The sequence below is a fragment of the Mesoplodon densirostris genome, chromosome 14 (genome assembly GCF_025265405.1).
Source record: "Mesoplodon densirostris isolate mMesDen1 chromosome 14, mMesDen1 primary haplotype, whole genome shotgun sequence".
NCBI lineage: Eukaryota > Metazoa > Chordata > Mammalia > Artiodactyla > Ziphiidae > Mesoplodon > Mesoplodon densirostris.
Genome location: NC_082674.1, coordinates 32,893,175 through 32,920,973, shown reverse-complemented (window position 1 = coordinate 32,920,973; position 27,799 = coordinate 32,893,175). Strand labels below are relative to the sequence as shown.

Sequence of the window (27,799 nt, the reverse complement as noted above, 5' to 3'; positions counted from 1 at the left end):
AGTGCAGTGGGATTATTTTCAGTTCTCTTTTTTTTCTCTTCCAAAAGATACCTGTGCGTGAATGTGTCTGCATCTGTCCTCTCTCTCTTTCTCTCTCTTCCTGCCTCCCTCTCTCCCTCCTCAGCCTCTCACACGCACGCACACACACACACACACACAGGCCCACGCAGGCCAAAGGGCATATGCGTACGCGCGCGCGCACACACATACACGCCACACACACACGCTTCACAAAAGATATATTATACAACACATATTTTGAAAACAACTAATCAGTGATTAGGTTCTCAATAGGGTTTGTAAATCAAGCAGCTCACTTTCTGAACTGGAGACTCCTAGGGTAGACTACTCTTCCTGGCATGATTTCCTCACAAGCAGTTGAGAATACAGATGAGGAGACTAGGCAAACCATTCGAATCTGTTCATTTACTAACTTGGATTGGTTTAGCAGATCAGCTGGCAGAAAAGTCCTGAGGGCTGGAACACAGGATGATGCAGAGGAAGTGAAAGAAGTTTGAAATGGGTTGCTGTCCAGTTAGTGCCCCCAGAGGGCCATTCTGATGGGGAAGTACCCCGGGAACCGGGCTGCTGAAGTGGGGTGGGGGGGAGAGGTAGAGAGTAGCCAGACAGAGGCAAAGATAAACTGTCACCCTGAAATTTTACTTCTGGGTCAGCAAAGGTAACAAAAATTTGAGCTTTCTTGAAAATTTACTCTTCTGAGAAATGGGTGAAATATGTCCCGTAGTGTGAAATCATATGCTTTAAGTCTTGAATGGCTTCTCCTGTATCATTTTGGAATATTCATACCAGTAACCTCGAACACTAGTGTGATACTCGTTCAGACAAATGTTTTTTTGCATATGTAATAGACATAGAAACATAAATGTAAATATTAGAGTCCATCTTAATTTTTTATTTTATTTATTTATTTATTTATTTTTAAATGACATGTCACTTTACATTTTTTATTTATTTATTTATTTTTGGCTGTGTTGGGTCTTCGTTTCTGTGCGAGGGCTTTCTCTAGGTGCGGCGAGCGGGGGCCACTATTCATCGCGGTATGTGGGCCTCTCACTGTCGCGGCCTCTCCCGTTGTGGAGCACAGGCTCCAGACGCGCAGGCTCAGTAGTTGTGGCTCATGGGCCCAGTTGCTCCGCGGCATGTGGGATCTTCCCGGACCGGGGCACGAACCCGTGTCCCCTGCATTGACAGGCAGATTCTCAACCACTGTGCCACCAGGGAAGCCCCATCTTAATTTTTTAGAAAAGACAGAAAAAGTTGTCACTCTGTAGATGTCATTGCATGTGAAGTCAGAATAATTTAGTAATTTCCTGGTTGAATCTAATGTGAAATGAAGTCAAACAGACAAGAGAGTGATTCAGCAATTTTCTTCAACCCAACTGTGATATTTATTGAGCACTCAGTGTATGCAAGGCACTGCGCTGGGCTTTTCAGAGAATGCAGATGCTAAGAGGAGTTATGTGATGTTTGTTGAATACCCGTTATGTTCCAGACATCAGTCTAAGCACTTTGTACATGTTTTCTCACTTAACACCGTTGCAAGAAAGCATCCTGATCTTGACTTAAAGATGACGACTATGGCTCAGTTAAATAACACCAAGAGTGAATAGGTGACGGTACCCGTTTTTGAGGCTGTTTCAAAGCCATGCGCAAAACATGCTCTTTGCGCTGTGTTCCCTGTTCTTAGGGATGTACGGTCTAGAACACCTAAACACTGGGCTGAGTGAGGTAGATGGCTGCAGCTATCTAATGAGCCCAGTGCTTTAGAGTTGAGAGGAAGAAGAGAACGTTGGAAAAGGCTTCATGGAGGAGGAGGAAGCATTTTAGTTGGTTCCCAAAGAGTGGAAGGACTTTGCAAATAAATAAAGCCTCGCTATTTTTAAAACATGTAAACCAGCCCCAGCTAATTTATGACAAGGACCACCCCAGAGCAAGGTTAGGGCCATTTCCAGACTTCAAGCTAGCTGCATGTCCCGGTTAGGACCATGCCATGGGAACTGTGGATCTGAAACAGATGCTAGCATAAATCATTGCTCACATGTATTTTACACGGGAACCCGAAATTGATGAATTTCCAGCATGCCTTGGAGGAGAGAAGCTGTATCAGTCTGAGTGGTGAAGCAAGGAACAGACCTTAAATTTGACGGTTATGTTTTCTGGGCCATCACAGGTGGTTTTTCTTTCTTTCTTGAGCACCGAATGGCTCTGATGCTTTCTCCCTTGAGCTTCTCCAGTTCCTCACTTCCACTTCCCCCTAAAGCACAGGACCCAGGGCCCCCTTTGGCTCTGCTCTGTTCAATATATAGCACCCAGTTGCAGCAGGTTTAGAGAATGGGTCTGCTTACTCTACACGCCAACCTCCACTTCCTCTCTGCACCATGGTAGTGCCCCCAAAGTGAGTGGGATCAGCCAGGGGCAAAAGGATAGAGCTTGGGGAGGGGCTCAGTCATCTGTCACATGTCCCTCAGAAGTTGTAGGTCGTCACTTCCAAAACCATCTGCCTTTCAAATGTTGGGGGATGTGAGCCCCCTGGAGCTGAAATTTGTGAGTTGATGTTGGCCACAGTTGGTGACTCTTCCCCCCCTCCCCTTAACTTCTCACTTTCTTCTCCTGGCCATGCAGCTGCCCCTGACCCTTTTTCAGAACTTCTCCTTATCAGTGCTCGTGCTTTTTAGACCCATAGCTAGCACTGGAAGACACATCAGAGATCATCTAGTTTTTTTATTAACAAATAAGCAAATGGAGGCCATAAGAAATTAAATGACTCAATAAGAGTGAAATGGGACATAATTGAATCTAGATCTATGACTCTGAATTCATTTCACCAAAGTTACATCTCCCTTTTTTCTTGGATAATATAGAAGCCCTCTAGAAATGTGCCTGTGTTTTCTGGCCTCAGGAATCCGTGGATGTCTAGCAATGATTTCCTCGGGTGGAAAGAAAACTATGACTTTGCTTCTATTTCGAGGATATTGACAAATGCAATGAAGTTCCCTATGGTACTCAGACCAAAGTTCTCTGAGGTCAGCAGGCATATCATGTTAGTTTTAATATTTGTTTGAATTCAACAAATGGCATATTTAACATTGTGCAAGATCCTTAACTTTTCTGTGCCTCATTTTCTTCATCTATTAAATGGGAGTGATAGTAGTAAAGAGCCTTATGGGGTTTTTGTGAGGAATAATACATTAATACTTGTAAAACATTTGGAACTGCTTCTGGCACATGAGTGCTCAGTGAGGATTGGTCCTTACTACTTGAGAGATGACCAGTGAGAGAGCACTGTTTCTACCTGCGCACCTTTATGTGGACATGCTAATTGTGAAGGTCGCCATGGAGAGCTCGAAAATAAGGGCATACATAATGACTACACCAAAGGTCACAAGCTGTTTTTTAAAGGCCGCATAGTAAATATTTTTGGCTTTGTAGACCACAGAGCCTGTCACAGCTACTCAACACTGCTGTTGTAGCATGAAAGCCATTGACGATACTTAAATGCGTGAACATGCTGTGTTCTGTAAAACATTGTTTACTTACACTGAAATTTGAACATCATATAATTTTCATGTCATGAAATATTGGTTTTTTAAATTTTTTTCAATCATTTCAAAATGTAAAAAAAAATTAAATAGCCATTATAAAAACAGGTGGTGGGCGAAATATGACCTGTTGGCCATAGTTTGCCAACTCTTTTTTTTTTTAATAGATCTTTATTGGAGTATAATTGCTTCACGATACCATGTTAGTTTCTGTTGCACAACAAAGTGAATCAGTCATATGCCTACACATGTCCCCATATCCCCTCCCTCTTGAGCCTCCCTTGAGACACAGATTGTAAGAGATACACACAGGCCATCTTAGGGGGCTGCAGGAAACCCAGCCATAGGGGTTGGTGTCGTGGGAAGAGATCTGGCCTAGAAACTCAGACACGTTGTCTTAGAGCCTGGCTCTGTCACTTCTGAGATGCATGGCTTTGAAAAAGTCTTTTAAGTTATGATAGCCTGAGTTTTCATGTGGGGGAAAAGGGGGAAGGGGCAACGTTAGATGACTTTTAGGGGCCTTCCTAGCACTAAAAGCATTTTAATGAAGGGGAATTGGACATTCGAGGTGGGTCATGGAGGATGGGTAGAAAAGCATGAGAAAGAAAAACAGGGTGCATATTTGGGTAATTTTTATTTAGTAGCTCAGTTGTCTACCAGAAACAGTCAGCCTGGGGAGGTAGACAGGCAACATATTATGGATGATGACCTTGAATGCCCAAGTGAGGGATTAGAATATCATAGCTTTGGGTTGTTAGCCAAATTCCTCAATTTTACAGATCAGGCTGAGAAAGGGAAAATGACTTGTCCAAGGCCACATGACTGGCCAGTGAAAGCCACGACCCGCACTCATTTCTTTTGGCTCCTAGACCAACGACCCTTCCATCTACCATATTGCCCCCAGCAACATGGTAGAATGCAATTAATTTCAACTGTATGACTATGACTTCAGAGGGGAAAACTCTCATGTAAATGACAGAAGCTGTTTTTAGTATTTTCTAAACATGATCTCAACACCCAGCATATCTAAGAAGGTAGGTCTGTGAGTAATCCCATTACAGAGAAGGGTAATTGCATAAGTGTTAACCTAAGGCCTTGCACTCCAGCAACCTTTAGCCTGGCTTCCTGCTGAGTGTCTTTTAAAAAGTTTTGACTCATGTTATTTCATCAGCAGAGTCTTCCCTAATACCCTGGTAGGTCAGGTCCTCCATTACTGACTCTTGTGTTTTTCCTTCATAGCATTTATCAATTAATAAATGCTTCTTTCTGTAACAATTTAAATTAACATCTATCGGGGCTTCCCTGGTGGCGCGGTGGTTGAGAGTCTGCCTGCCGATGCAGGGGACGGGGGTTCGTGCCCCGGTCCGGGAGGATCCCGCGTGCCGCGGAGCGGCTGGGCCCGTGAACCATGGCCTCTGAGCCTGCACGTCCGGAGCCTGTGCTCCGCAACGGGAGAGGCCACAACAGTGAGAGGCCCACGTACCGCAAAAATTAATTAATTAATTAATTAATTAATTAATTAACATCTATCATCTGTCTTCCCATCTAGATAATAAATTCAGGGAAGAGAGAGATTGTGTCTTGTTTAGTTCATGGTTCTAGTCCCCCATACCTTGCCAGATGCATAATAGACATTCAGTGTTTGCTGAATGAAAGAAGGAATGCATGTTCTCTCATTAGTCACTGATCCTGGTGAAAACAGTCCTTGCTTAAGCAAGGACTTAATAAGCAGGTTACTATTTTCACTTGTTAATGAAATGATTAAATGATGAGTATTTCTTTCTCCACTAAATTTTTTCTCTTTTTCAAAAGCTCCTATCTAATCCTCATCTATCACAAAAAGACAATAACATAATAGTTGTGGCATAGTTACCAACATTAAAACCATAAGCCATAAGCCAGTATTTAAACGATTCTTCAAATACAGGTGTATGGGATTGGTTTAAAGGACATGTTCACTAGATACCTTACCTAGTAGAGAAACTGTATGTTTCGTAAACTGTGTTCAGGGTTTTGTGTAAAAAGTTCATATGTTCCCTCCCAAAAAGCTACTCAATTTATTTCTCTAAATAAAAATTTGGTTAGTTCCTTTTTAAGCTGCTTCCATTAAAAAAATGGATTTTTTGTATATACATACACACCGAGTTTTAGACCCATGTCACTGTGTATATTGTCAGGAACTTTAGAATATTGATGAAGGGTCACCATTATGTGAGTATCTATCAACTTGAGGTTTTTTTTTTTTTTAATTTCTTTTTACTTCCTACTTCTGTTCTCCTCAAGAGCATCTTATTCTTTAAAGGATTATGCTTTGTGAGTATGCAGGAAAATTTAAAAGACCTACAAACTTCAAGTTGATAGGGTCCTATCCCTGGAACAGCAGTCTACTCGAAGATGAAGCTTAATGACTCAGGGAGAAAGCTGATGAAATTCACCAGCCTCTGCTCACATAACCAGTATTTTCCTTATTAAAAAAGATTTTTTTAAAAAAGGCATCTGCATGTTCCTATCACATAGCTTGAAACTGGAGTCTGTGTTAAACATCCCCAGTCCCAAGAGGCAGACTAGAAAGCCAGAAGAGGGACTGCAAAGATTTACCCTTGAGTTGAAGGAACCGGGGAGTTGGTGAGGCTCCATACAAAGCCTCTCATTTAAAGAGCACAGCTTTCCTCACCACCTAAGCCTTCCAGTTTGGGGTTTTTGTTGCTGTGTATTGTTGACCTCTGTTCAGGGCTTGTGGATAGAACCTGATTAGCAGGTCTCTGAAGACTTCCGTGGATCTGGTTCTTTGTCCTGTGTCTATGTAGAGTCCTAGCCATCCTTACCTGTTTCTCCTTAAGGAAAGCAGAACAAACCCTTGGCAACATTACGAAGTACGTGTAAGTTACTCCCAATGATTTAATCTCCTCTTTGGGGGGCCCTGTTGATCTCCTGTTAGGGTCCATTTTTCTCTACCCTCTTCTCTCTTACCTCACACAGACAGTCACCAAGGGGCTTCACATTTTGATGCTGTCTGGAGTCCCAATCTGTGACAATGAGGGCCCATCTGATACACTATTTCATATCAACAACTTACTGATATTACAACAAACGCTATCTTCTAATTTTTAGGTACTGCCTTCCATCAAGGACCTTATTTAAGTCCTTTGCTCTCCAGTCTTTGTTTGCTAAACATGCCCAATGCCCTTTATGCCAGTTTTTTCCTCCTACCCAGTTCTGCCTTTCTACCCTACGTGCCAATGCCAAGACCATCCATATCAGAGTCACCTAGGGTGCTCCGGAAAAATTCAAATTTGGGGGTTCCTCCTTAGAGCTACTGTGTATCTGATGATAGGGCCCAGTTATCTGCACTTCAGTAAATTTTCCAGATGATCCTTAAGTGACCTGAAGTTGAAAAAGCTTGTTCTATGCCTTTTGTCATATCATTGCTTCCTTCTGGAATGTCCTCACTCTTTCCGACTTCTGTCATCCTTCTAGTCCCCTCCTTTTATGGAATTTTCATATTCTTTCTCCTATTCATGGTCATTTGAGTAACTATTACTGGAAGACTATAAATTCATCAGGAACAGGGACCATGAGTCAATCATCTTTGTACTTCCCACGGTGTTTGGTCTGGTGCTTTGCACGTAGAAGCCCTCAATAAGTGCTTGAGGAACAAATGAATGAATGATGCACTCTCTTAGAACTAGAAATGCCAGGAGGGCTATACTTCACTGAAACAAAGGTCTGAAGGCGAAATGTCAACAAGCTAGTGTGGAAAATATTTTTAGGTAGGAAATCGTTTTTGGTGACCCAGAAATAAATGCATGCATATGACCTCATTTTTTTTTTTTTTTCAGTGTGTAAGGTTGAACATCAAAGAAATGCTGCTCTTTCTCTTCAGGGTGGATTGTGACCAAATTATTACCTGAAATAGTTACTATTGTCCAACACAAGGCCCCTGAAAGATTCAGAGTACAGAAAAGACGATCCAAGGCCCTCCTCCGGGAATTCACTACATTTGAAATCTTTTGATTGCAGGACTGTATGCTGAGCAGTTGGAGGTTTCTAGAAGCCCAGTTTTATGACCCCAAGACCCCAGATATGTTAACCTGGGAACTAGGTGGTCCACTTTGAGAGCATCCAGGTGTAGTCATGGTCTCACTGTCTGAATCCCTGGAAAGTCTCTCCTCTTCTGTGATTCCCTAGTAATGAAAGAGTTATGTCTTCTAGAAAGGGGACTCACTCCTTGACTCTTCTAAGGCCCCACTAGAATGTGAGCTCCTTTGGGGATATTATCTTATTCATCTTTGAAACATGGTATCTGGCACATACGAGTGGCTAAGAAAAACTTGGCAGACAAACCCATGAATGAATGTGTTGTTTTCCCTTTTATTTGGATTACTTAACAGTTAAAAATTAATGTCTTGACCCCAAGACAGTAAATTCGTGGGCTGCACTGAGATCCTCGAAAAAATATTGATTTATTGTTTTTAGGGCCAAGTATTAACTTACTTGTAGGCTAAAATTCAATATCATTCTCCCCAGCTTTCTGCATTGCCCTCTTTTATTTTAGTTTTGCTTGTTCATGGCTAGGATTTCATTCTCTATTTTCTTTTCTCCTGACTGAATGGGAAAACCTTGAGATTATTACATGACTTTGGAGGGATTTCAGACCTCAGATTTTAGCTGATGATCCCCCAAATGGATCATCTTTCCCTTGCTATGTGATGAATAGGAGTGCTTACAAAAGCCTTTCTTGGGGGGTGGGCAGGCATGAGACAGGAGAGGGAAATGTGAATGCGATGATACAAATGACACACATTTATTCAGGTGGGAAGGAGGGGTAGCGTGGGAAGGTTCTTCCACACTAAGTACCTAAGTAAGTTGCTAAGACAGAACAGTATTGTTAACCTGTGTAGTGAAAACAAACAAACGAAAAGGTCCTGCCATTTTGGAAAGCATTCTGGTTATCATGCAAAATGCCTGGATTTAAATCCTATCTGTCACTTAAATTTGTATGATTTCAGCCCAGTTTACTTTGATGAACCATTTATTTTTCTCGCTTGTAAAATGGGAATGATAATACCTCCTTGCAATATTGTCAGAAAAGCTAGTGAGTGCAGAGTAATCAATATAGCAGCTGGGACAAAGCAAGTGCTCAGTCAATGGTGGCAGTCATGATTGTCATAAAGGCCCCCGAGTGGGGCCCTTCCACTGCCCTTGGTCCTGGCAGAACAAATCTGAGGATAGTCCTGGCTGACTCTACATGGAGACCAAGATTAGCAGAGTATCTCCCCTTCAAATTCTTCCTTACTTATTGACCATTGGAAGACTCTATTCTCCAGCTTTCTTCCTTCTACCCATATATCCATGTCAGAATGCAGAGGTAATATATTTAAATTCTTCGTGCTCTTTCCCTTTTATGGGGCCTCTGTAATAGAGGTGACTAGGGGTTGGTGTTTGACTAGATGTCTTTTTAGTGTCCTAAAAGGAGAAGAAGATATGCTCCCTTGAGGATGTGCAAAATATTAGGACCCTCTCAACAGAGCAGGTGATCCTGGCATTCCAGAAGAAATCAGCAAGCCAGAGCTGGTATAGGAGGACCAACTACCAGGTGCTGGGGAAAATGTTGGGATCCCAGCCCCTCTCTTGATGCTGGAGATCAGGTTTTCTAGCCTGAGGTTCTCTGTGAATGACTGAATCACAATTCCTCTCCTCTACCCAAGACTGACATTGGCTTTTCAGTCTGATACTGGCCTCTGCTCATTTTAGGGGCATCCCTTTTACATAGGGAACATTTCTAAATGCATATGCCTGGGTTCAGCCCTCGGATTCTGATTCCACGTCAGAGATTTGGTGAATCAGCACATGACCCACTGAGAAATATTTTATTCATTTAATAAAAGCAGGTGCTGTGCATCTTCCATATAGCAGGCTCTGCTCTAGGAACTGGGTGAACAAAAGAGACAGAAATCCCTACTCTTACAGAGTTGACATCTGTTAGAGAGAAAGAGAAAGAGAGAAGCAGAGAGAGAAAGAGAGAGAGAGAGACACAATAAGCAGAACCATTAAATAAATTATATAGTGTATAAAAAGTAATAAGTTCTAAGACTCACAGGCATAGAGAACAGACTTGTGGTTGCCAAGGGTGTGGAGGGTGGGGAAGGGATGGACTGGAAGCTTGGGGTTAGTAGATGCAAACTATTACATATAGAATGCATAAACAACAAGGTCCTACCATATAGCACAGGAAACTATATTCAGTATCCTGGGGTAAGCCATAATGGAAAAGAATATAAAAAAGAGTGCATATCTGTGTATAAGTGAGTCACTTCCCTGTACAGCAGAAATTAACACAACATTGTAAATCAACTATACTTCAATAAAAAAATAATAAGTTCTATATTGAAAAACAAAGTACAGAAAAAGGGTCTCATGAATTTTCAATAACATCTTCATTATCCGAAATGCTAAATCCATCTTTCTTTTTTTGGCCACGTTGCCTGTCGCCCCAGTTGCTACCTTTGATGAATGAGGTGGGTGTTTTCTGAGATGGGACAGGGTCCTGACTCCAGTCTTGTAAGCTTAGGCAAGAGGGCTTGAGCCCCTTATGTGATGTCTCACGGCTTGTCTCCTAGAGGACCTGTCCTCATTTATCAGGCAGCAAAGAAGAAACTCTCTTTGGAAAAAAAAAAAAGTAATAGCAGAGAGTCACTGTGGAAACTGAACGAGCTCCTTTCTGAAGTGTGGTCACGGCCTGATGGCCTGAGGTTGGGGGCCAGAACAGTAATTGGCACCCTCAGTGGATGATCAGATAAGACAAGTCATCCTCTGGCATCATGTCTTTGTCTAGAAGCATTTGGAAGTGCTTGCATCCACAGTGGATAAGAATTTATGGTTGCTTTACTGTTGCCTTAGAAACAGATTCATTGTTTAGCTTTGAGGCTTTCAGTCAGCAAGAATCACATAGAAGGGGATTCCAGGTCCTGATGGAGAGTCAGGGAGTTCCTTGGAATAACCCCAGCTGCCAGTCAGCAGAATGAGATTAGGCTGCCCCAAGCATAGGACTGGTGAGAATGCCAGAGGTATTCCTTCTGTCTGAGTCAGTTCTCCTTGTAGTCAAAACAGCCATAGTTCTTCACTGCTGCGCTGCCTAACTACTCGTTGGACCTCCACTGTGGCAGTTTGATAAAGATCTGTCTTGCAAGTACATACATCCATTTTTGTGACCTCTCCCTTCAACATAGGTGGCTGGGCTCACTCAATTTGATACCTGTTCACCCTCCTTTGTCAGTTCCATTCAGGTCTGCCATCTCTAGGTTCTGGGGCTGTTTGGTTTGTTTTAAAATAAATAGTGACGGCTTCCCTGGTGGTGCAGTGGTTAAGAATCTGCCTGCCAATGCAGGGCATATGGGTTCGATCCCTGGCCTGGGAAGATCCCACATGCTGTGGAGCACCTAAGCCTGTGTGCCACAACCACTGAGCCTGCGCTCTAGAGCCCGTGCTCTGCAACAAGAGAAGCCATGACAATGAGAGAAGCCCGAGCGCTGCAACAAAGAGTAGCCCCCACTCACTACAGACAGAGAAAGCCCGTGCACAGCAATGAAGACCCAATACAGCCAAAAATAAAAACAAATAAATTTACAAATAAATAATTAAATAAATAGTGAGCAGAAGATAATGTGAGTATTCTTGCTACTGTACTGAAGGCTCATTTGGATGATGTAATGGATATTCCTAAGTAAGAACTAGCTGTGGATGTTAAGAGTTGATCTGAGGGGCTTCCCTGGAGGCGAGTTGTTGGGAGTCCACCTGCCGATGCAGGGGACACGGGTTCGTGCCCGGTCTGGGAGGATCCCACATGCTGCGGAGCGGCTGGGCCCGTGAGCCATGGCCGCTGGGCCTGCACGTCTGGAGCCTGTGCTCCGCAATGGGAGAGGCCACAGCAGTGAGAGGCCCGCGTATCCCAAAGGAAAAAAAAAAAGAGTTGATCTGAAACCACCATGAAGATCAGCCTACCCCACGTTAGAGAGTTCAGTAGATCAGGGCAGAAGATAAGAAGGCCAGGCAGCAGACCAACATATCAGTGGCCTCTATTTCCTGCTTAATTTTCATGAAAATATATATTTGAGGAGACAGTGGGGAGAGTCAGGTAGAGATCACTTTGAATCTGACGACAGAGGCAAGACCCTAAAAGAATGGAGACAAAAAATGAAGAAAGAACTCTCATTTAGATGACACCTACCCCCTATCCTCACAAGCATTTAGATTTGGCGTTAATTTAATAAAGAAAGAAACTGAAGTCCAGAGAGTTCTTTCCAGTTGCTTCATGGCTAATAAGTTATAGCAGTGTTTTTTGTCCACTGACTTCACAAATTAGACCACTGCCACCTTTTGAATATAATTATGACATTTTTGAGTTAACCTCAGAAGCCCCGTTCCTTTTTCTCTGATAGTGATGATGGATTTTTACTGCTCAATCCACCTTAGACATTGGTACCCTTTTGGTTGAGAACATATTGGGAGATGTGGGTGGGGCAGGTCTTCTTCTCGGCAGACCTAAGAGATTGCCCTGAGAGTACTTGCAGGAGAGGTTGCCAGGTAATTGCTAAAAGGCGGGAAAGTGGGCGTCAGCTGTCTCTAGGAACATCCCAGCCCACAGGTTACCTCAGAGCTATGGATACTTGTCTAAGCCTCTAATCCACAACATAAAACCAGGCTTGTTGTAATCCTTCCATGGGACTTTTGCTACCTAGGTCCTCCTCTTGGGAGCCAGGAGGTTTTCCAATGGGCTAGTCCAAGCCCAAATCCAATCATTCTCAATGATTATTTTACATACTCTCAGGGATGGTAGAATGGAGCAGTGAATTATATCACCTCAGAGACAGACCAGGCTTTGAATCTTAGTTACTATCTGTCTGACTTTCAGCAAGAACTTAACCTGTGTGAGCCTCAGTCTTCCCACCTACAAAATGGGCTTATAATATCTATCATATAGGGCTATTGTTAGGGCAGTGTGCACTGCACAAGTCCAGGGGTGCTATTCACACAGACTCTAGTGGAAATGGCAACATTAGGAGTTGTGTAACAGGGCAATGCTGGTTCTTAGAAGTATTAGATATAATGACCCCTGTAAAGAATTTAGCATGGTGTCTGGGACGGTGTTTAAGAATGGAGCCTGGTATTTCGGCCTCAGGCAATCAACTCTGATTTGCTGTTGTGCCATTTCGAAACTTCCCTCTAAGAAGGAAAATAGTTCAGGGTACAGAAAACACAATGTGCAAAGACCTGGAGGTAAGAAAGTGTTGTCATGTTCAGGGAGTGGAGAGAATTCCCATATTCTGGAGCTCAGAGGCCAGATCCTAAAAGGTATAAACACCCTATTGAGGGGATTTGGGTTTGTCTTCAGGGCAATAGGCAGCCCATGAAGAGTTTTAAGGGGAGTGAGAGAGTCTGATCTGCACTTTAGGAAGTTTGTTTTGGCTGAAACGTGAGGAATGGAATGATGAGACTTGGCAGTGATTTGAAGGGAGTGGTTAATTCTATCAGTTCTGGAGACAGGCGCAGCTTCGAGTCTCTGTCCAGTGTTGGCTCTCTGTGTCTGTCCTACTCCCCCTGAGCAGATACTTAACCTTTCTGATCCTGACAGGTTACCAAGACGTTTTAAGTTGCAAATCTTCCAAAAGGGTCACTGCAAATGCTTCTTCCTCCTTTTTAAACTTTAGATCTTTACCGTATCATTTTATATACCTACCAGGCATTGGGGGTCATTTATAAATCAGATTTTCTTTTTTATAATAGGCAAATCCTGGCTTCCTTGTTTCTACTCTTACCCCTATAGTCTATTCTTCACTGAATGAGCAGAGAGATCACTTTAAAAGGAAAGTCAGCTCACATCACACTTCTGATCGGAACCTCCCTGTGATTCCCATCTCCCTCACAGTCAAAGCCAGCATCTTATAATCTCATCAGTGCCCCTCGTAATCCATCCCCACTGTGTTCCAGGCTCTTGAGCCCTGCTCCCTTCACTCACTCACAATTAATTAATTTTTCTTTTAAACTTCGTAAAACTTTTATTGATATATTTATCATGCCAACATTTTTTTATTTAAAATTCAAATTCCATTTGAAAGCGAGGCAACAAACAAGCATTGGGACCCCAGGCTGCTCCTGGAGGAGCCCCCACGTTCACGAGAAAGCACGCACATCCTCCAGCTATGTGATTTGATCGCTCAGAGTTGCATTCTGGGAAACTCCTCTTAGAGAGCCCCGGCAGGATGTGTTTCGTTGGTAGCTGGGAAACAACAACAGCAGCAAAAACAAACGTGCCCTCTCAGCACGTTGGTCTCTTCGTGGTTCCCAGACTGTGCAAAGCACAATTCTCATCTCGGTCTTTGCGCTTATCTTGGAATTCTCTTCCTGCAACTATCCACAAAGCTTGACCCCTTTCTCCCTTCAGGACTTTGCTCAAATGTCACCTTATCAGAGAGGCCTTCTTTAAACCATCCATTATAGAATCATGCATGCCATGTGTGTGCACACACTGACACACACACTGACACACACACACTGACACTCATAGACTTCCTGTCCTATTGAAATTGCTCCCTACCCCCCACCACTATAGCACTTTTTACCATCTGACATTTACATTTATTTGTTTGTTTCCTCCCCATTAGAATATAAGGTCCACAAAGATGGAGACTTTAAAAAAAAATTCATTGATGAATTCTCAGGACCTAGAAGAGAGCCTAGCATACCCTTCTAAAATTTGTCTGGGTGGCTCTCATAAATATGGGGAATAAATTGAGGCATAAGGGAGTTAGAACTGGGTCTGCCACTGCTCTTACAGGATGGTTCAATGTTACCTTGTTTTAAGGAGAAATCCTATAACCCACTCAAGCCCAGTAATGACTGAACAAGTAGACACACTGACCATGAACTTTTGCAGATTTTGAAAATACGCTTCTTCTAGTTTTCGACCTTTTACTTAGAATGGAATTCCACCACTGCAACCCTCTGCTGTGTCTTCTTTAGCATGGGAAAAAGGTCAAAGCTTATCTCCCAACATTGATGAGCTAAAAACAAGGACTTTAGGTGATGGTGGGCTTGCGGAGGGTGTGCCAGCATGGGCTGGGCCAGGGTGGAGGTTCTCCTGGGCCCAGGTGCAGTTTTCAGTATAAGCCATCAGCCTCACACATAGGCCAGAGAGTCTAGGTGAATGAGGGTGTGACTGTCAGACAGCCTGAGGCTATGAGGGGGTCTGACTCAGCTCCACTTTTAACTCTGTGGCAGGCCACAGGGCTGAGCTCTGACTCAGGACCCTTCTTAGCCCCATGTTATCCGATGTCATAACCATAACTGGCTTTCCAGAACAGACCTACCCTGACTTGGAGCAGACCCTTCTTTGCTTCAGCGCCTGCCCCTACCACCTTCACCAGAGCCCTGGAATCAGAGGTGACACAAGGTCACTGAGAGGCACACAGCTTGGTAAGCAAGACAGAGTGGTGGATGGAGCCACCATGCACCTGAATTCGCCCGCCAGTGATGCTGTTGCCATATCCCTAATTGCCTACTGCCCTTCCTCGCATGTATACGTTGTGGTCACTGTCATTTTGTCACATGAGCTGATGTAGATGGAATTATTGCCCTTGCATTTTTGGGTCACTTGAATCCTCGATGGAACTAATATGTATTTTAGAATGACCATGGTAAGTCTGACATCGACACAGAGAAGGAACGTTTTATGGCTGGTAACGCTGATTTCACAGCCTGCCAGGCAAGAGTCTTACTTACACACTCCTACACCTGGACCTGCTTATCTCCCTTTCCTGTTGTGGGCATCCTGCAGATTCTAGAGCGAGATCTGTACACAGATATGAAGAGCAGTGCTTGAAGAACCAGATGCCCGGCTGCTAATGCAACAGGAGACCTGGGCTTGCTGAAAATTAGGAGGAATTGTGCTCTCGTCAAAACGTGCTTTTAAAAACTGTACTTGATGTGTGGAAATATTGCCTTATAGCAGATTTTTTTACCCTCAAGTACAAATACCATTGAGCTTTGACTGCAAGCAAGCTTGAAGATTTCTCTGTGCTGCCAAGAGCCATAGGACATGATTTCATGAAATGCAGTGAAAAGTTGTGCTCTAGAATTTAAGATCATCACCAAGCCTTGCGTTGGTAGGATTTTTTGAGTCTAAATTTCATAGCATCACTCTTAACGAGGTGATTTTGATGATGAAACAGTTTCTGGAAGGTGATTGTACTAACCACAGTTTAAAAGGAAATCTGCCTTAGCAACAAGGAGAACATTATTCAATGTGTCAAAATTTTTTGTTTTTTCTCATTGGCTGTTAGCATGCATGCATGTGTATTCAACAAGGCAAGGATATAATTGAACATTTCATTCCAGTAAGTCAGCTGTGTACAGTGCTCAGTGAATGGGGACTACATGTAGAAAATCCTCAAGTGGAGAGATTGGGCTGTAAACGTTACCAAGGATTGCTTCATCACAGATGGGTTCTTAGAATCATGATCCTCCATAGATGTTGTGATAGTCAATTATAAACAAATCATTAGTAAAAGTAATAAAAATAAGTAATTAGTCATGCTTTGGATCTGGATCTAATGATGTGATTTTTCCCCCCACCCTCCCCCTATCTTATTTTTCCCAGTAGGTTGGGACAGTTGGAACTCTGCCATTGTCCAACATGCTGCGATTCAGTCTCTCACCCACCTTTTCGATGGGATTTCATGTGTTAGTCATGGTGGCTCTCTTGTTTTCCCACGTGGATCATATAAGCGCTGAGACAGAAATGGAAGGAGAAGGCAATGAAACCAGCGAGTGTACTGGCTCCTATTACTGTAAGAAAGGGGTGATTTTACCCATTTGGGAGCCCCAAGACCCTTCCTTTGGGGACAAAATTGCTAGAGCGACTGTGTATTTTGTGGCCATGGTCTACATGTTTCTCGGAGTCTCTATCATTGCCGACCGATTCATGTCCTCTATAGAAGTCATCACGTCTCAAGAAAAAGAAATCACCATAAAGAAACCCAATGGAGAGACCACCAAGACAACTGTGAGGATCTGGAATGAGACGGTGTCCAACCTGACCTTGATGGCCCTGGGATCTTCAGCTCCAGAGATTCTCCTTTCAGTAATTGAGGTGTGTGGCCATAACTTCACTGCAGGAGACCTCGGTCCTAGCACCATTGTGGGCAGTGCCGCTTTCAACATGTTCATCATTATTGCGCTTTGTGTTTACGTCGTCCCAGATGGGGAGACGAGGAAGATTAAGCATTTGCGTGTGTTCTTTGTGACAGCAGCCTGGAGCATCTTTGCCTATACCTGGCTTTACATCATTTTGTCTGTCATCTCTCCTGGGGTCGTGGAGGTCTGGGAAGGTTTGCTTACTTTCTTCTTCTTTCCCATCTGTGTTGTGTTCGCTTGGGTGGCAGATAGGAGGCTTCTGTTTTACAAGTATGTCTACAAGAGGTACCGGGCTGGCAAGCAGAGGGGAATGATTATTGAACATGAAGGAGACAGGCCATCTTCCAAGACAGAAATTGAGATGGATGGGAAAGTGGTCAATTCCCACGTTGACAGTTTCTTAGATGGTGCTCTAGTTCTGGAAGTCGATGAGAGGGACCAAGATGATGAAGAAGCCAGGCGAGAAATGGCTAGGATTCTGAAGGAACTCAAGCAGAAGCATCCGGAGAAGGAAATAGAGCAATTAATAGAATTAGCCAACTACCAAGTCTTAAGTCAGCAGCAAAAAAGTCGAGCATTTTACCGAATTCAGGCTACCCGCCTGATGACCGGAGCGGGCAACATTTTAAAGAGGCATGCAGCTGACCAAGCCAGGAAGGCCGTCAGCATGCACGAGGTCAACACGGAAGTGGCTGAAAATGACCCTGTCAGTAAGATCTTCTTTGAACAAGGAACATATCAGTGTCTGGAGAACTGTGGTACGGTAGCCCTGACCATTATCCGCAGAGGTGGTGATTTGACCAACACTGTGTTTGTTGACTTCAGAACAGAGGATGGCACAGCCAATGCCGGGTCTGATTATGAATTTACTGAAGGAACTGTGGTCTTTAAGCCTGGTGAGACTCAGAAGGAAATCAGAGTTGGCATCATCGATGATGACATCTTTGAGGAAGATGAGAATTTCCTTGTGCATCTCAGCAACGTCAAAGTATCTTCCGAAGCCTCGGAAGATGGCATCCTGGAAGCCAATCATGTCTCTACACTCGCTTGCCTGGGATCTCCCTCCACTGCCACCGTGACTATTTTTGATGATGACCACGCAGGCATCTTTACTTTTGAGGAACCTGTGACTCACGTGAGTGAGAGCATTGGCATCATGGAGGTGAAAGTATTGAGGACATCTGGAGCACGCGGAAATGTTATCGTTCCCTATAAAACCATTGAAGGGACAGCCAGGGGCGGAGGGGAGGACTTTGAGGACACGTGCGGAGAGCTCGAGTTCCAGAACGATGAAATTGTGTAAGTTCTTTTTTTTTTACCTATATGTGTGGTTGAGTTGCGTTCGTGGATGTGCGAATGTGTGCGTGTTTTTTAAAAAACTAAATGGCGAAGAAAGAATGGAATAGTTACTATACAAGACGACTTTCAAAATATCGAAATATCCTAGCTTCTAGTTCCTGTACCGCTGATCAATATACTGTATACCCAGAGATCCTAATATGATTTTATTTTTACTTTTGTACTTTTACAGTTTTTAAGTACATTTATAGTTTTCAAGTAGACTTATAGAATGAGTCTTCTGACAGAATTTATCCAAGCACTTATGATGGGTTGAAACATTTGTATTCTATCTTGATCATGTAATATACACACAGAAAGGGAACATTGAAAACATAACATTATGTCCTAATTTCATTACTGAGTACAAATTGGGAAAGCCCAAAAAAGAAACATCCCTGAAAAGAATTGCCTGGCTACCAGGGCTGGCTGAAATGATTTCTGCTGCTTTTATCTGACACTGTTTTTGTGATTATATAATGTTTCTGCTTAAATGCTAATGCTTAATTATGACTTAATGGCCAATCCTGCCTTTTCAGTTTTATGCCAATGGGGAAAGTCATTTAGCTCTTATTTAGTTCCAGTCTGATTTTACTTTACATGATTAAACAAACCCTTTTACCGTACTGGTATAGGGATGGGGAGGGAAGTAGGATTCTGTCCAAGCATCCGAGTTGACAGGGAGCAGGTCAGAGAAAAAAAGTGGGGAACAATTTACTTTTCCTACTGGCACTTTACAGTGACATTTGCCAACACTGTAACACAGAATGGCTGGTTGTGCGATAATTATTCCAAAGACAGCTGCTGTTTAGAGAGCTTTTCCTCCCTCCTTGCCGAGGGCCAGGGGCATTGCGCTCACCAAAAGCAAACCAGAAAATGTGACTCGATGAGCAGTACCCAAACTGGAAGGACGAAAGGAAACTATTTATAATATCTGCAGTGCAAAAAAAGGACATTCCAGTGAATAATCATGTTGGTGGAATCATTGGCAACTTAGGAATTTCAGGAGAGACAATATAAAATATAGTTTGTTCTCAAAATAGTTAACTGTTGTGTAAATGTCATGTGATATATCTAATGGCTGGTGCATTCTCTCCAAGATGAAATTTCTTCTACAATAAGTGAAGGGAAAACAAAAACAAAGGGAGCGGATGGGCAGAGGAAACAGATTTTTCTGAAAGAGCCTTCCAATATCTTTCACCTCTTTGACGTTGTTGTATAGAGATGGACAGTTAGTGTGATATCACAGTGAAATCAAGCAAAGAGAGATGATAGCCATCTTCGATGTGTATGTGGGGAGAGCTTTTGTTGAATATCTATTTTACATTGGCTCTTATGTTGTTAGTGTTCCACTTAGCGAGATGTGTTCTGTTGGGACAAATATTTTACTGAAAGATAGTAATGTAATAGCAAATGAATATACTGCACGCCCAAGGAAGGAGTTTCCCAAAGGCCTGTGTTGAATGTGGTCCTGCCCACATTAGCACATAAACTTTATTCCTTTGCTAGGAATTCTTGCTCATTCCATTTTATAATCATTTCAATTATTGAACCCTCTTGTATTTGATATACTTTTACATGGATTACAAGTGATATTGAATGTTGTTAAAGGAATATTGCATGTTATTAAATGAACTCACAAGGGTAGCTCTTAAATAGGACCCAGTTAGTGCTTTGTTTTATTTACTCATTTTACTTAGGGTGTTTTCTCAAGAAAATGTGATCTTGCTTTCTTCTGAGAATACTGGCTCTCTACTTGTTCGAGAGGCAGACTTTCCCATCCAGGACTTCTACCAAAGCATAAATAAATATCTTTTATTGGGCACAGTGTAGTAGAAGATGAAGAAGGAAAAAAAGAGACAGTGATTTGATGGTATAATTTATTCTGTCAAGCCCATTTCAAACATTCAGCCTGTGCCATTAAATTGATTTCATTCTTGCTAAGGAAGGAATATTGCCAGATTTCAGCTTTAGAATTTTAGATACCTTGTGAAAGCTGGTAAGAATTGGTGGAATTATCAGCATCTCTGTATATGTGTTCTTAGTCATATTCTAGATCAATGGCCAGCTCCTAGTTTTCTTCCTATGTTTTATTTGCTAAGTTGAAATATGAAATTTTAGCAATGGCAAAACATTTTATTTATAAGTGAAATGAAATTACAGCCCTACATTTTCCTCTTCTTTCTAGAGTTTTAATTTTAAGGAGTGTTTATCTTAATGCTATAGAGTTTTACTACTGACGAGGTTTGTAGATGGTTAATCAGTCTATTGCTTGAATAAATTTATTGCAGTGCCTGGGACTTAGCCTTAGGCTAGGCACCAAGGATTCAGACAGAATGTTTTTAGAAAAACATAATATTATCAAGATCCCTTACTCTTGTTATGGATCATTTTTCCTCTGGTAGTTTCCAATGCCAGGTCCACACAGTCAGATCCAAGTGAAAGAGAGTTTGTCATCATGCAGTCTAGTTGAACTATGTAGACACAACTCAATTTATCTTTAAAAATGAATTTATATTTCATCCAATTAGTTACTCTTGAGAGATGACTTTCTCAAAAACCTAAAATACATAGATGGGACTATTGACGCCACTGAGCTTTATTAGATACTTAAAAAAAAATTTTGTTTGTTTGTTTAATGATGTGCATGAACCCAGAATTTATGATTCTTTCCAGAGCATCATAAAAAGATTCCTGGAAAAGCCTGGATTTAAAGTATATCTAATTTTAAGAAGCCATTAACCAAGGTAGAAATAGGGTCCAGTCTGATAAGGGATGGAGATCAAGAGGCAGCCAGTTTTACTGATTCATAGGTTTTAAGAACAAGATAGATTCCTAATCTTTGACCTCATATTTAGTGTAGAAGAAGTCTCTTAAGTTTATAAAATAAACATGTCTGTACCTATTCATTCATATTTTTATGTAAATGAGTTGAATTATTTCAACATGACCTCTTTTAAGATCAAAATCCATATTTGAGGAAAATACCTGTAAGTGGTAAGTGGTGTTTGTAGTCTCTAATAAAATATATTCTCGGCAAAACACTTGAAAATTACAGTGCAAAAACTCATTAAATAGATATAATTAACAGTTAGCACATGCTTTCGTATAAACTCAATGGGTGACAAATACTAAACCCATGCTAGCTGATCTTGACTTTCAACAGGGAATTCTGACTAATGTTAACAGCTAATAAAAAATAAACAAAGAATATGCTAATTTGATTTGTGGTTTGGTAGGTGACATCCACAGATTTGAAGTGCTACTAATGTTTGTTCTTTAATGATGCTAGTTTAGTGGTAATAATTATTACAAAATATTGTTTGGTTTTTCAAGGTCTAACGTTAGCTTGACTGTTCTGGAAAATGTTAAGGTTAATTAACTAGAGTAGATACCAATCAAATGTAATTACTTAGTTATAGCCCAGCAATAATGTCATTTTGGGAAGATTACTCAAAAGATCATGAGCATTTACTCTTATACATTTAAAATTCAAAGTTGGAAAACAAAGAATGTAGGTTGGAAAATTTACATAGCATCTTGCTTAGCAAATCATTTTACTGGGAGTTTCTAGCCATAATTTGATAAGCAATGGATCTGCCCAGAATTAATTTAGCTTTAAAGACTATTACATTTTCAAGTTTGATTGTAACTCCATTAACTCTAGCACATACAATATGCAAGACATCTCAACAAATATAGCTTTTGGATGCAAAATATTTACATCACTTTTTTGGAAAAATACATAAAAAAGAAATTTTTAGTATTATATAGGTTTTATGGAATCATCATTATTATATTCCACAGAAAATAAGTACTTTGTTTTTGCTATTTATATTACTAGTATTCTTTTCTTGCTCTATAGAATCCCAAGGAGTAAAGACCTAGCTATATGAGATAGCAATTCAATTCTGAGAGTAGAACAAATATGTAATATGAGAAGGCAATCAGCTATTAAAAAAATGAAAAAAATATTACGAAAATTTGAAATGATCCGCACAAGAATAATAATGTGTGTTTGGAGGAATCCGAAATGATGAAAAAAAACTAGAGAATGTAGTATTAGACAAGAAAGACTGTTAGCACATATTACCTAGAATCCAACATATTCAAGATTTACTTTGTGGCAGAAGAATTTTATCTGCAACGTTTAGCCTATTAAAATGATGGAAGCATGATATTTTACATTGACATAAAGTTTTCCTGTGTAATGTAAGAAATTTAGATGGAATAATTTTAGGGTTTTAATGGACTTCTGCTTTGGTGGATTATCTTTTCAGTCTGGAATATTTCTCTCTTCTTAGAAGCAAACCACATGTAGTATCATCTGAAAATCTAAACTATAACTACAAGAAATGTTTTTATAAATGTATATGTTTTCATGAATGCATAAGCTATTATAAAAAATAAGACAGGGTAAGAGCCAAAAAAAATTACAAGTTCTAATTCACTGCTGCCGGGAGCCTAAATTGATATGTGCAGAAGGGTTGTTTACCATGTCAATCAGATTGCTATGTTTACTGTTGTAATCTCATTTTCCCACACTGATTAGAGTTTGGGGTTATGATATAGTTATGTAAAGAAGTTTTATCTTAGCAAATGAGGAGATGTCATAGTTTAGACACACTGAAGTGTTTAAAGTATGGATTCTTTTCTGAGTCATCATTCAAAGCTATCACATAGGGGGCTGTTTGTTTCTCTGGTTCAGGGTTAGAGAAGAATTTATATAACAATCAATCTGTGCATACTTATTAAGCTCCTGATTTGCATTCAGCGCTGGGCTAATCATTATGAAAGAAACAGAATAAATATCCTCCAAATACTCTTAAAATGGGAGATAATGAGATAACATATTTTGTTAAGTACAAACATCATTACAAAGATAAGGTATAAGTTGTAGGAGAAGCCTTAATTTAGGGCAAAATATTTGCATTTGCTGGAAGCATAATTGGATAGAAAAATGTGATGTGCATTTTAAGATGGAATCATAACTTGGTAAACCTGAGTGTGTGGACATTTTCAATAAATAAGATGGTTCTCAATGAAAGACTCAGTGACCATTCGTTCTCTTTAGTGGGATTTTATTTTTTTAATTGAAGTCTAGTTGATTTACAATGTTGTGTTGATTTCTGCTGTATAGCAAAGTGATTCAGTTATGCATATATATATATATACATTCTTGTTTATATTCTTTTCCATTATGGTTTAGCCCAGGATATTGAATATAATTCCCTGTGCTACACAGTAGGACCTTGTTGCTTATCCATTCTGTATATACTGGTTTGCGTCTGCTAACCCCAAACTCCCCCTCCATCCCTCCCCAACAACTGCCTCCCCCTTGGCAACCACGAGTCTGTTGGCTATGTCTGTGAATCTGTTTTTGTTTTGTAGATAAGTTCATTTGTGTCATATTTTAGATTGCACATGTGATATTATATGGTATTTGTCTTTCTCTGACTTAACTTCATTTAGTATCATAATCTCTAGGTCCATCCATGTTGCTGCAAATGGTATTATTTCATTTAATGGGATTTTAAGTCATTATGAGGGCATTTAACTTAATCTGAGTATATATCCCTTTAAGCCAATCACAGAAGACCAATACTGCATGATTCTACTTATATGAGATATCTAAAATAGATAGGAGGTATCACTCAGAGAAGCAAAGAGAAGAATTGTGGTTGCCAGAGGAAAGGGAAGGGAAAACAGGGAGTTGTTAACCAACGGGTATAAAGTTTCAGTAGTGCAAAACGAGTACGTTCTAGAAGTCTGCTGTACAGCATTGTACCTGTAGTTAACAATATTGTGCTGTACTCTTAAAAATCTGTTAAGAAGGTAGATCTCGTCAAATGTTTTTTACTACAGTAACGTAAAAATTAAAAATTGTTAAATGAAAAAATACCTGTTCTACTTTTTAAAAAAAGCTTATGTGCTTGCCCCTCTATATCTCATTGCGTCTTAGAGTTTCTAAGCAAACTTCACAAGATTTCTAGTAAAATGTTGCCAGTATTTTCTTTTGCACTTAGTGAATTAGTCCTTGGTCTCTAGAAATGCTTTTGACTTCCTTTACTCCTATAGCCACTGCAGCAGCCCTTAACCCGCTCTGCCCCCCCACTCCCTCCATCTTCTCGGCAATACCAGGGTACAACCATCATCTTGGTAGAACCCAAGCAGATGTCACATCAAATTGTGAAGTGAGGGCTTCCCTGGTGGCGCAATGGTTGAGAGTCCGCCTGCTGATGCGGGGGACACGGGTTCATGCCCCGGTCCAGGAAGATCTCACATGCCACGGAGCGGCTGGGCCCGTGAGCCATGGCCGCTGAGCCTGCGCATCCGGAGCCTGTGCTCCGCAACGGGAGAGGCCACGACAGTGAGAGGCCCACGCACCGAAAAAAATAAAAAATAAAAAAAAATAAAAAAAATTGTGAAGTGGGAAGAGATTTTCTTTGGTTTTCCTTCCTGAGGACACTGGTAACCCATGGAAGGAGATTTAAGCGTGCTTAATTCTTTTGAATGGAGCCACCTTGAGGGTATAACACCTGTAATGGGGTTTTATTTGTTGTTAGGCTGTTCTGTCCTTGTTAGCTGAGGTGTAGAAAAATGCCAATGGGTTACAATATCTTGAGAACCATAGAGGTTTTCCTATAAAGTATCTTGGTCATGTTCTGTCATGGTTACTGAAATCTGCTCACTGGAGATTCATTCTTTGGGATAGGAAAGCTGTTAGGCCCCTGTTACATGGTAAATGCCATGCAACTCTTAGGGGTTATCCTTGCAACAGTAGAATAGAAGTGGCTCTGGGCCAGGTGGCAGGAAAGAAGGAAAGGACAGCCAAATGCAAGGTGGGTCCGTGACACTAGAGATCTTTATCACTGGCTTGGGTGAGCGAGCTGAGGGGAGTCCTGTGGAAGGTATCAATGGAACCAACCAGCAGCTAGTGGGGTTTTGCTGCCGGCTTCCCACAATGCCTTGCACTTTCTGTCCTGGGAGTGGGGAAGTCCAGAAAGTCCTGGAAGGGAAAACAAGTGGTAAACAATATGGGCAGAATTAAAGGAAATCTCCTCCTTTGCTTCCTCTCCTGGCTTGACAGACTGCCTACGTAATAGCAGATCTGTTTGCCAAAGATTGAGCCATCCAGAGCTCATTCTTTTTACAGGCCTATACAGCCGTCTTGTTGTAGAGCCAGGTGAAATAAACAATGCCTTTTCATTTCCTGCCTTTCTCCCCAGGACTCAGTGCTCTACATGACATTTTCTTTCCCTCTTACAGTGTCTCTATAGGGTCAGATAGGGGAATAGGCATTGTGTTCTCTGTGACAGTTGAAGATATGCAGGCAAGGGACAAAAACAACCAGAAGCAGAAATCAGGGAAATTTCACGGTGCCTGGGAATTCAGATATTAATGACAAACCTGGAATATTTTATTTCTAGATACAATTTTTTAAGCTTAGGTAAGAGAGATCCTGAGTGCTGGGTACCCTTGAAGCCCTGGGGTGACCCTTGAAACCAAGACCACCCGGCTTTTCCATGTTAGACTTTCTGAGATAAAAGGTGGACTTAGGAGGAGCTCTCAACTCAGCTTCCATACCCAGGACTGGAGCTCTACCTTGGTCCCCTACTAGCTTTGTAACTTTCAGCAAATTACTTAAGCTCTGAGTCAGTTTCCTCACCTGTAAAATGAGGATGATGGTGGTAAAGGTGGTGACGGTGTTGGTAATTGCGGTGATAATGGCAGTGATACTGGAGCTGGTGGTGATGGTGGTGGTAGTGGTGTGTGTAGGTGATGGTGGTGGTGGTGACGATAATGATACTGGTGGTGGTGGTGGTGGTATTGGAGGTTGTGGTTTTGGATATGATGGTGGTGATGGTGATGGTAATGGTGTAGGTGGTGATGATGGTGGTAGTGGTGGGGATGGTGGTGACGATAATGATACTGGTGGTTGTGGTGGTGGTATTAGAGGTTGTGGTTTTGGATATGGTGGTGGTAGTGGTACAGGTGGTGATGATGGTGGTGTTGGAGGTGGTGGTTTTGGATGTGATGGTAATGTGTGAAGCGACGGTGGCAGAGATGGTACTAAGACGTATTGAGAGCCAGGTTTCATGCTGTTTTCCTTACGATATTCATTTGATTTAATCCTCACAACTGTGCTAGTTAGGTGCTATTTTTCAGATGAAGAAATTGAGGCTTAGAGAGTAACTAACTTTCTTTGGGTCACACAGCTAATAGGGGAAGATCTAGAACTTAGCAGTAGGACCGCCTGACTGTAAAGTCTACATTGCCTCCTCTGGGCTGTTCTCCCCTCCCCTCAAGTGGCTTTCATAGGTGACATGGGGACAAGCAAGCAGGTCATGGTGCTGTGACCCTGACTACATGGGGTCATGCAGCTCCAAAGATGAGAAACTGGAACAGTCATGTATCTTTTCTGGAGTTCTTGAACAGCATTGCCCCCGACACTCCATCAGCCTAGAAGAGCCATGATGAACTGAGTTTGAGAAGCAAGAAAAACTCTAAATCCCTCCATGTACCTGACCTGCCCAAATTATTGTCTATTCTCTTCTCTCTCACAGTATTTATATCCTCTTTTCCTAAAGAGTAAAGAAACTCTATTAATAGCTTTCTGTCATTGCCTGCACTGGCTCTGTAATGTTTAACTTCTTTATATGGCTGAACAGTGAATGCAGCATTTCTCCATTCTTAAAAGAGTCGTTTCTTGGTCTTTCCTTTTTGTATATTACAAGACAGTGTACAGTAGTGACGACCCAGGTACCAGAGGATGCTTGTTACCTTGTGTCAGCACTGCTACTAAGTTTACGAAGTTATAACCTCTGACCCTGGAGGTCATTAACAGTAAGAATTCTTGGTTAGGAGGTTCTCCTAGAGGAAGGGACCCCCATGGCAGTTCAAAGGATACAAACCTACCCACAGCAAATGGAATTTTCAGCAGCTTTTTCAGAAGTCCAATTCCAAGTCACTCTTGCTTTTGACCTACATTCTTTCTAGGGCACAAGAACAACAACAACAACAAAACCACTTCGAACTAAAGTCAGATGACTGTCCAAAGACAACCTGTATACACTTTATACAAACTCAGTATTCAGGTGTGTCTGTAACTCATTTGCTTTCAAGGAAAGTTTTATTTTATTTTTTAAACTTTTGCAGGTGAATTATTGGTCTGTTTGGAGTAAATTCACTGTCGATATGTTTATAAATATAACTAATTGTAACATTTAACAGAAGCCCCCAACTCTTCCCTTTCAACAGAGAACTTTCCTCTCTCTCACACACACACACATTTATTATTTACCAAGATAAGGGTGGGAAAGCAAGTCTAAGTCCTATTAACATAGAGTTTAATTTTTAGGGCACAATAAAACAAAAACAATTCCCAAAGGACAGCTTTCATCCTAGCACGTTAAACGTTGCAATCTTAACTTGACACTGTGTTTAAAAGGAGCTATTCTGTTTAATTTGTAAAAGAGAAGGGGAGAGAATAGAGAGGCGAGGGAGAAAGAGAGAGAGGTGGAGGCAGGGAGAGTAGGAAAAGGGTGGGAGTGGACAGAGAAAGAGGGAAGAGGGAAGGAGGAAGGCAGGCAGGGGGACAAGAGACAGAGGCAGAGAGTGTACAGCCATGATTAGATTTCGGCTGTTACTAAAACGAAGCGAAGCCTGGAACTAGTTCAGATTCTTGCTCAGGCAAACAAACGAACGGC

The 27,799-nt window shown here is 41.6% G+C and overlaps 1 protein-coding gene across 15 annotated transcripts in view; it reads left to right on the top strand.

The window, feature by feature from the left end:
* Nucleotides 1–27,799, top strand: part of SLC8A1 (solute carrier family 8 member A1) — a 353,360-nt gene that overhangs the window by 3,119 nt on the left and 322,442 nt on the right. For 8 of the 15 annotated variants that reach the window (XM_060116916.1, XM_060116913.1, XM_060116911.1 and 5 more), the window contains exon 1: nt 16,249–18,050. In XM_060116916.1, coding sequence (XP_059972899.1) covers nt 16,252–18,050 — 1,799 coding nt within the window. In that variant the 5' untranslated portion in view covers nt 16,249–16,251. Of the gene's footprint in view, nt 1–16,218; nt 18,051–27,799 lie in introns of those variants that run through there. The other 7 variants (XM_060116904.1, XM_060116903.1, XM_060116908.1 and 4 more) reach the window with 2 other exon arrangements.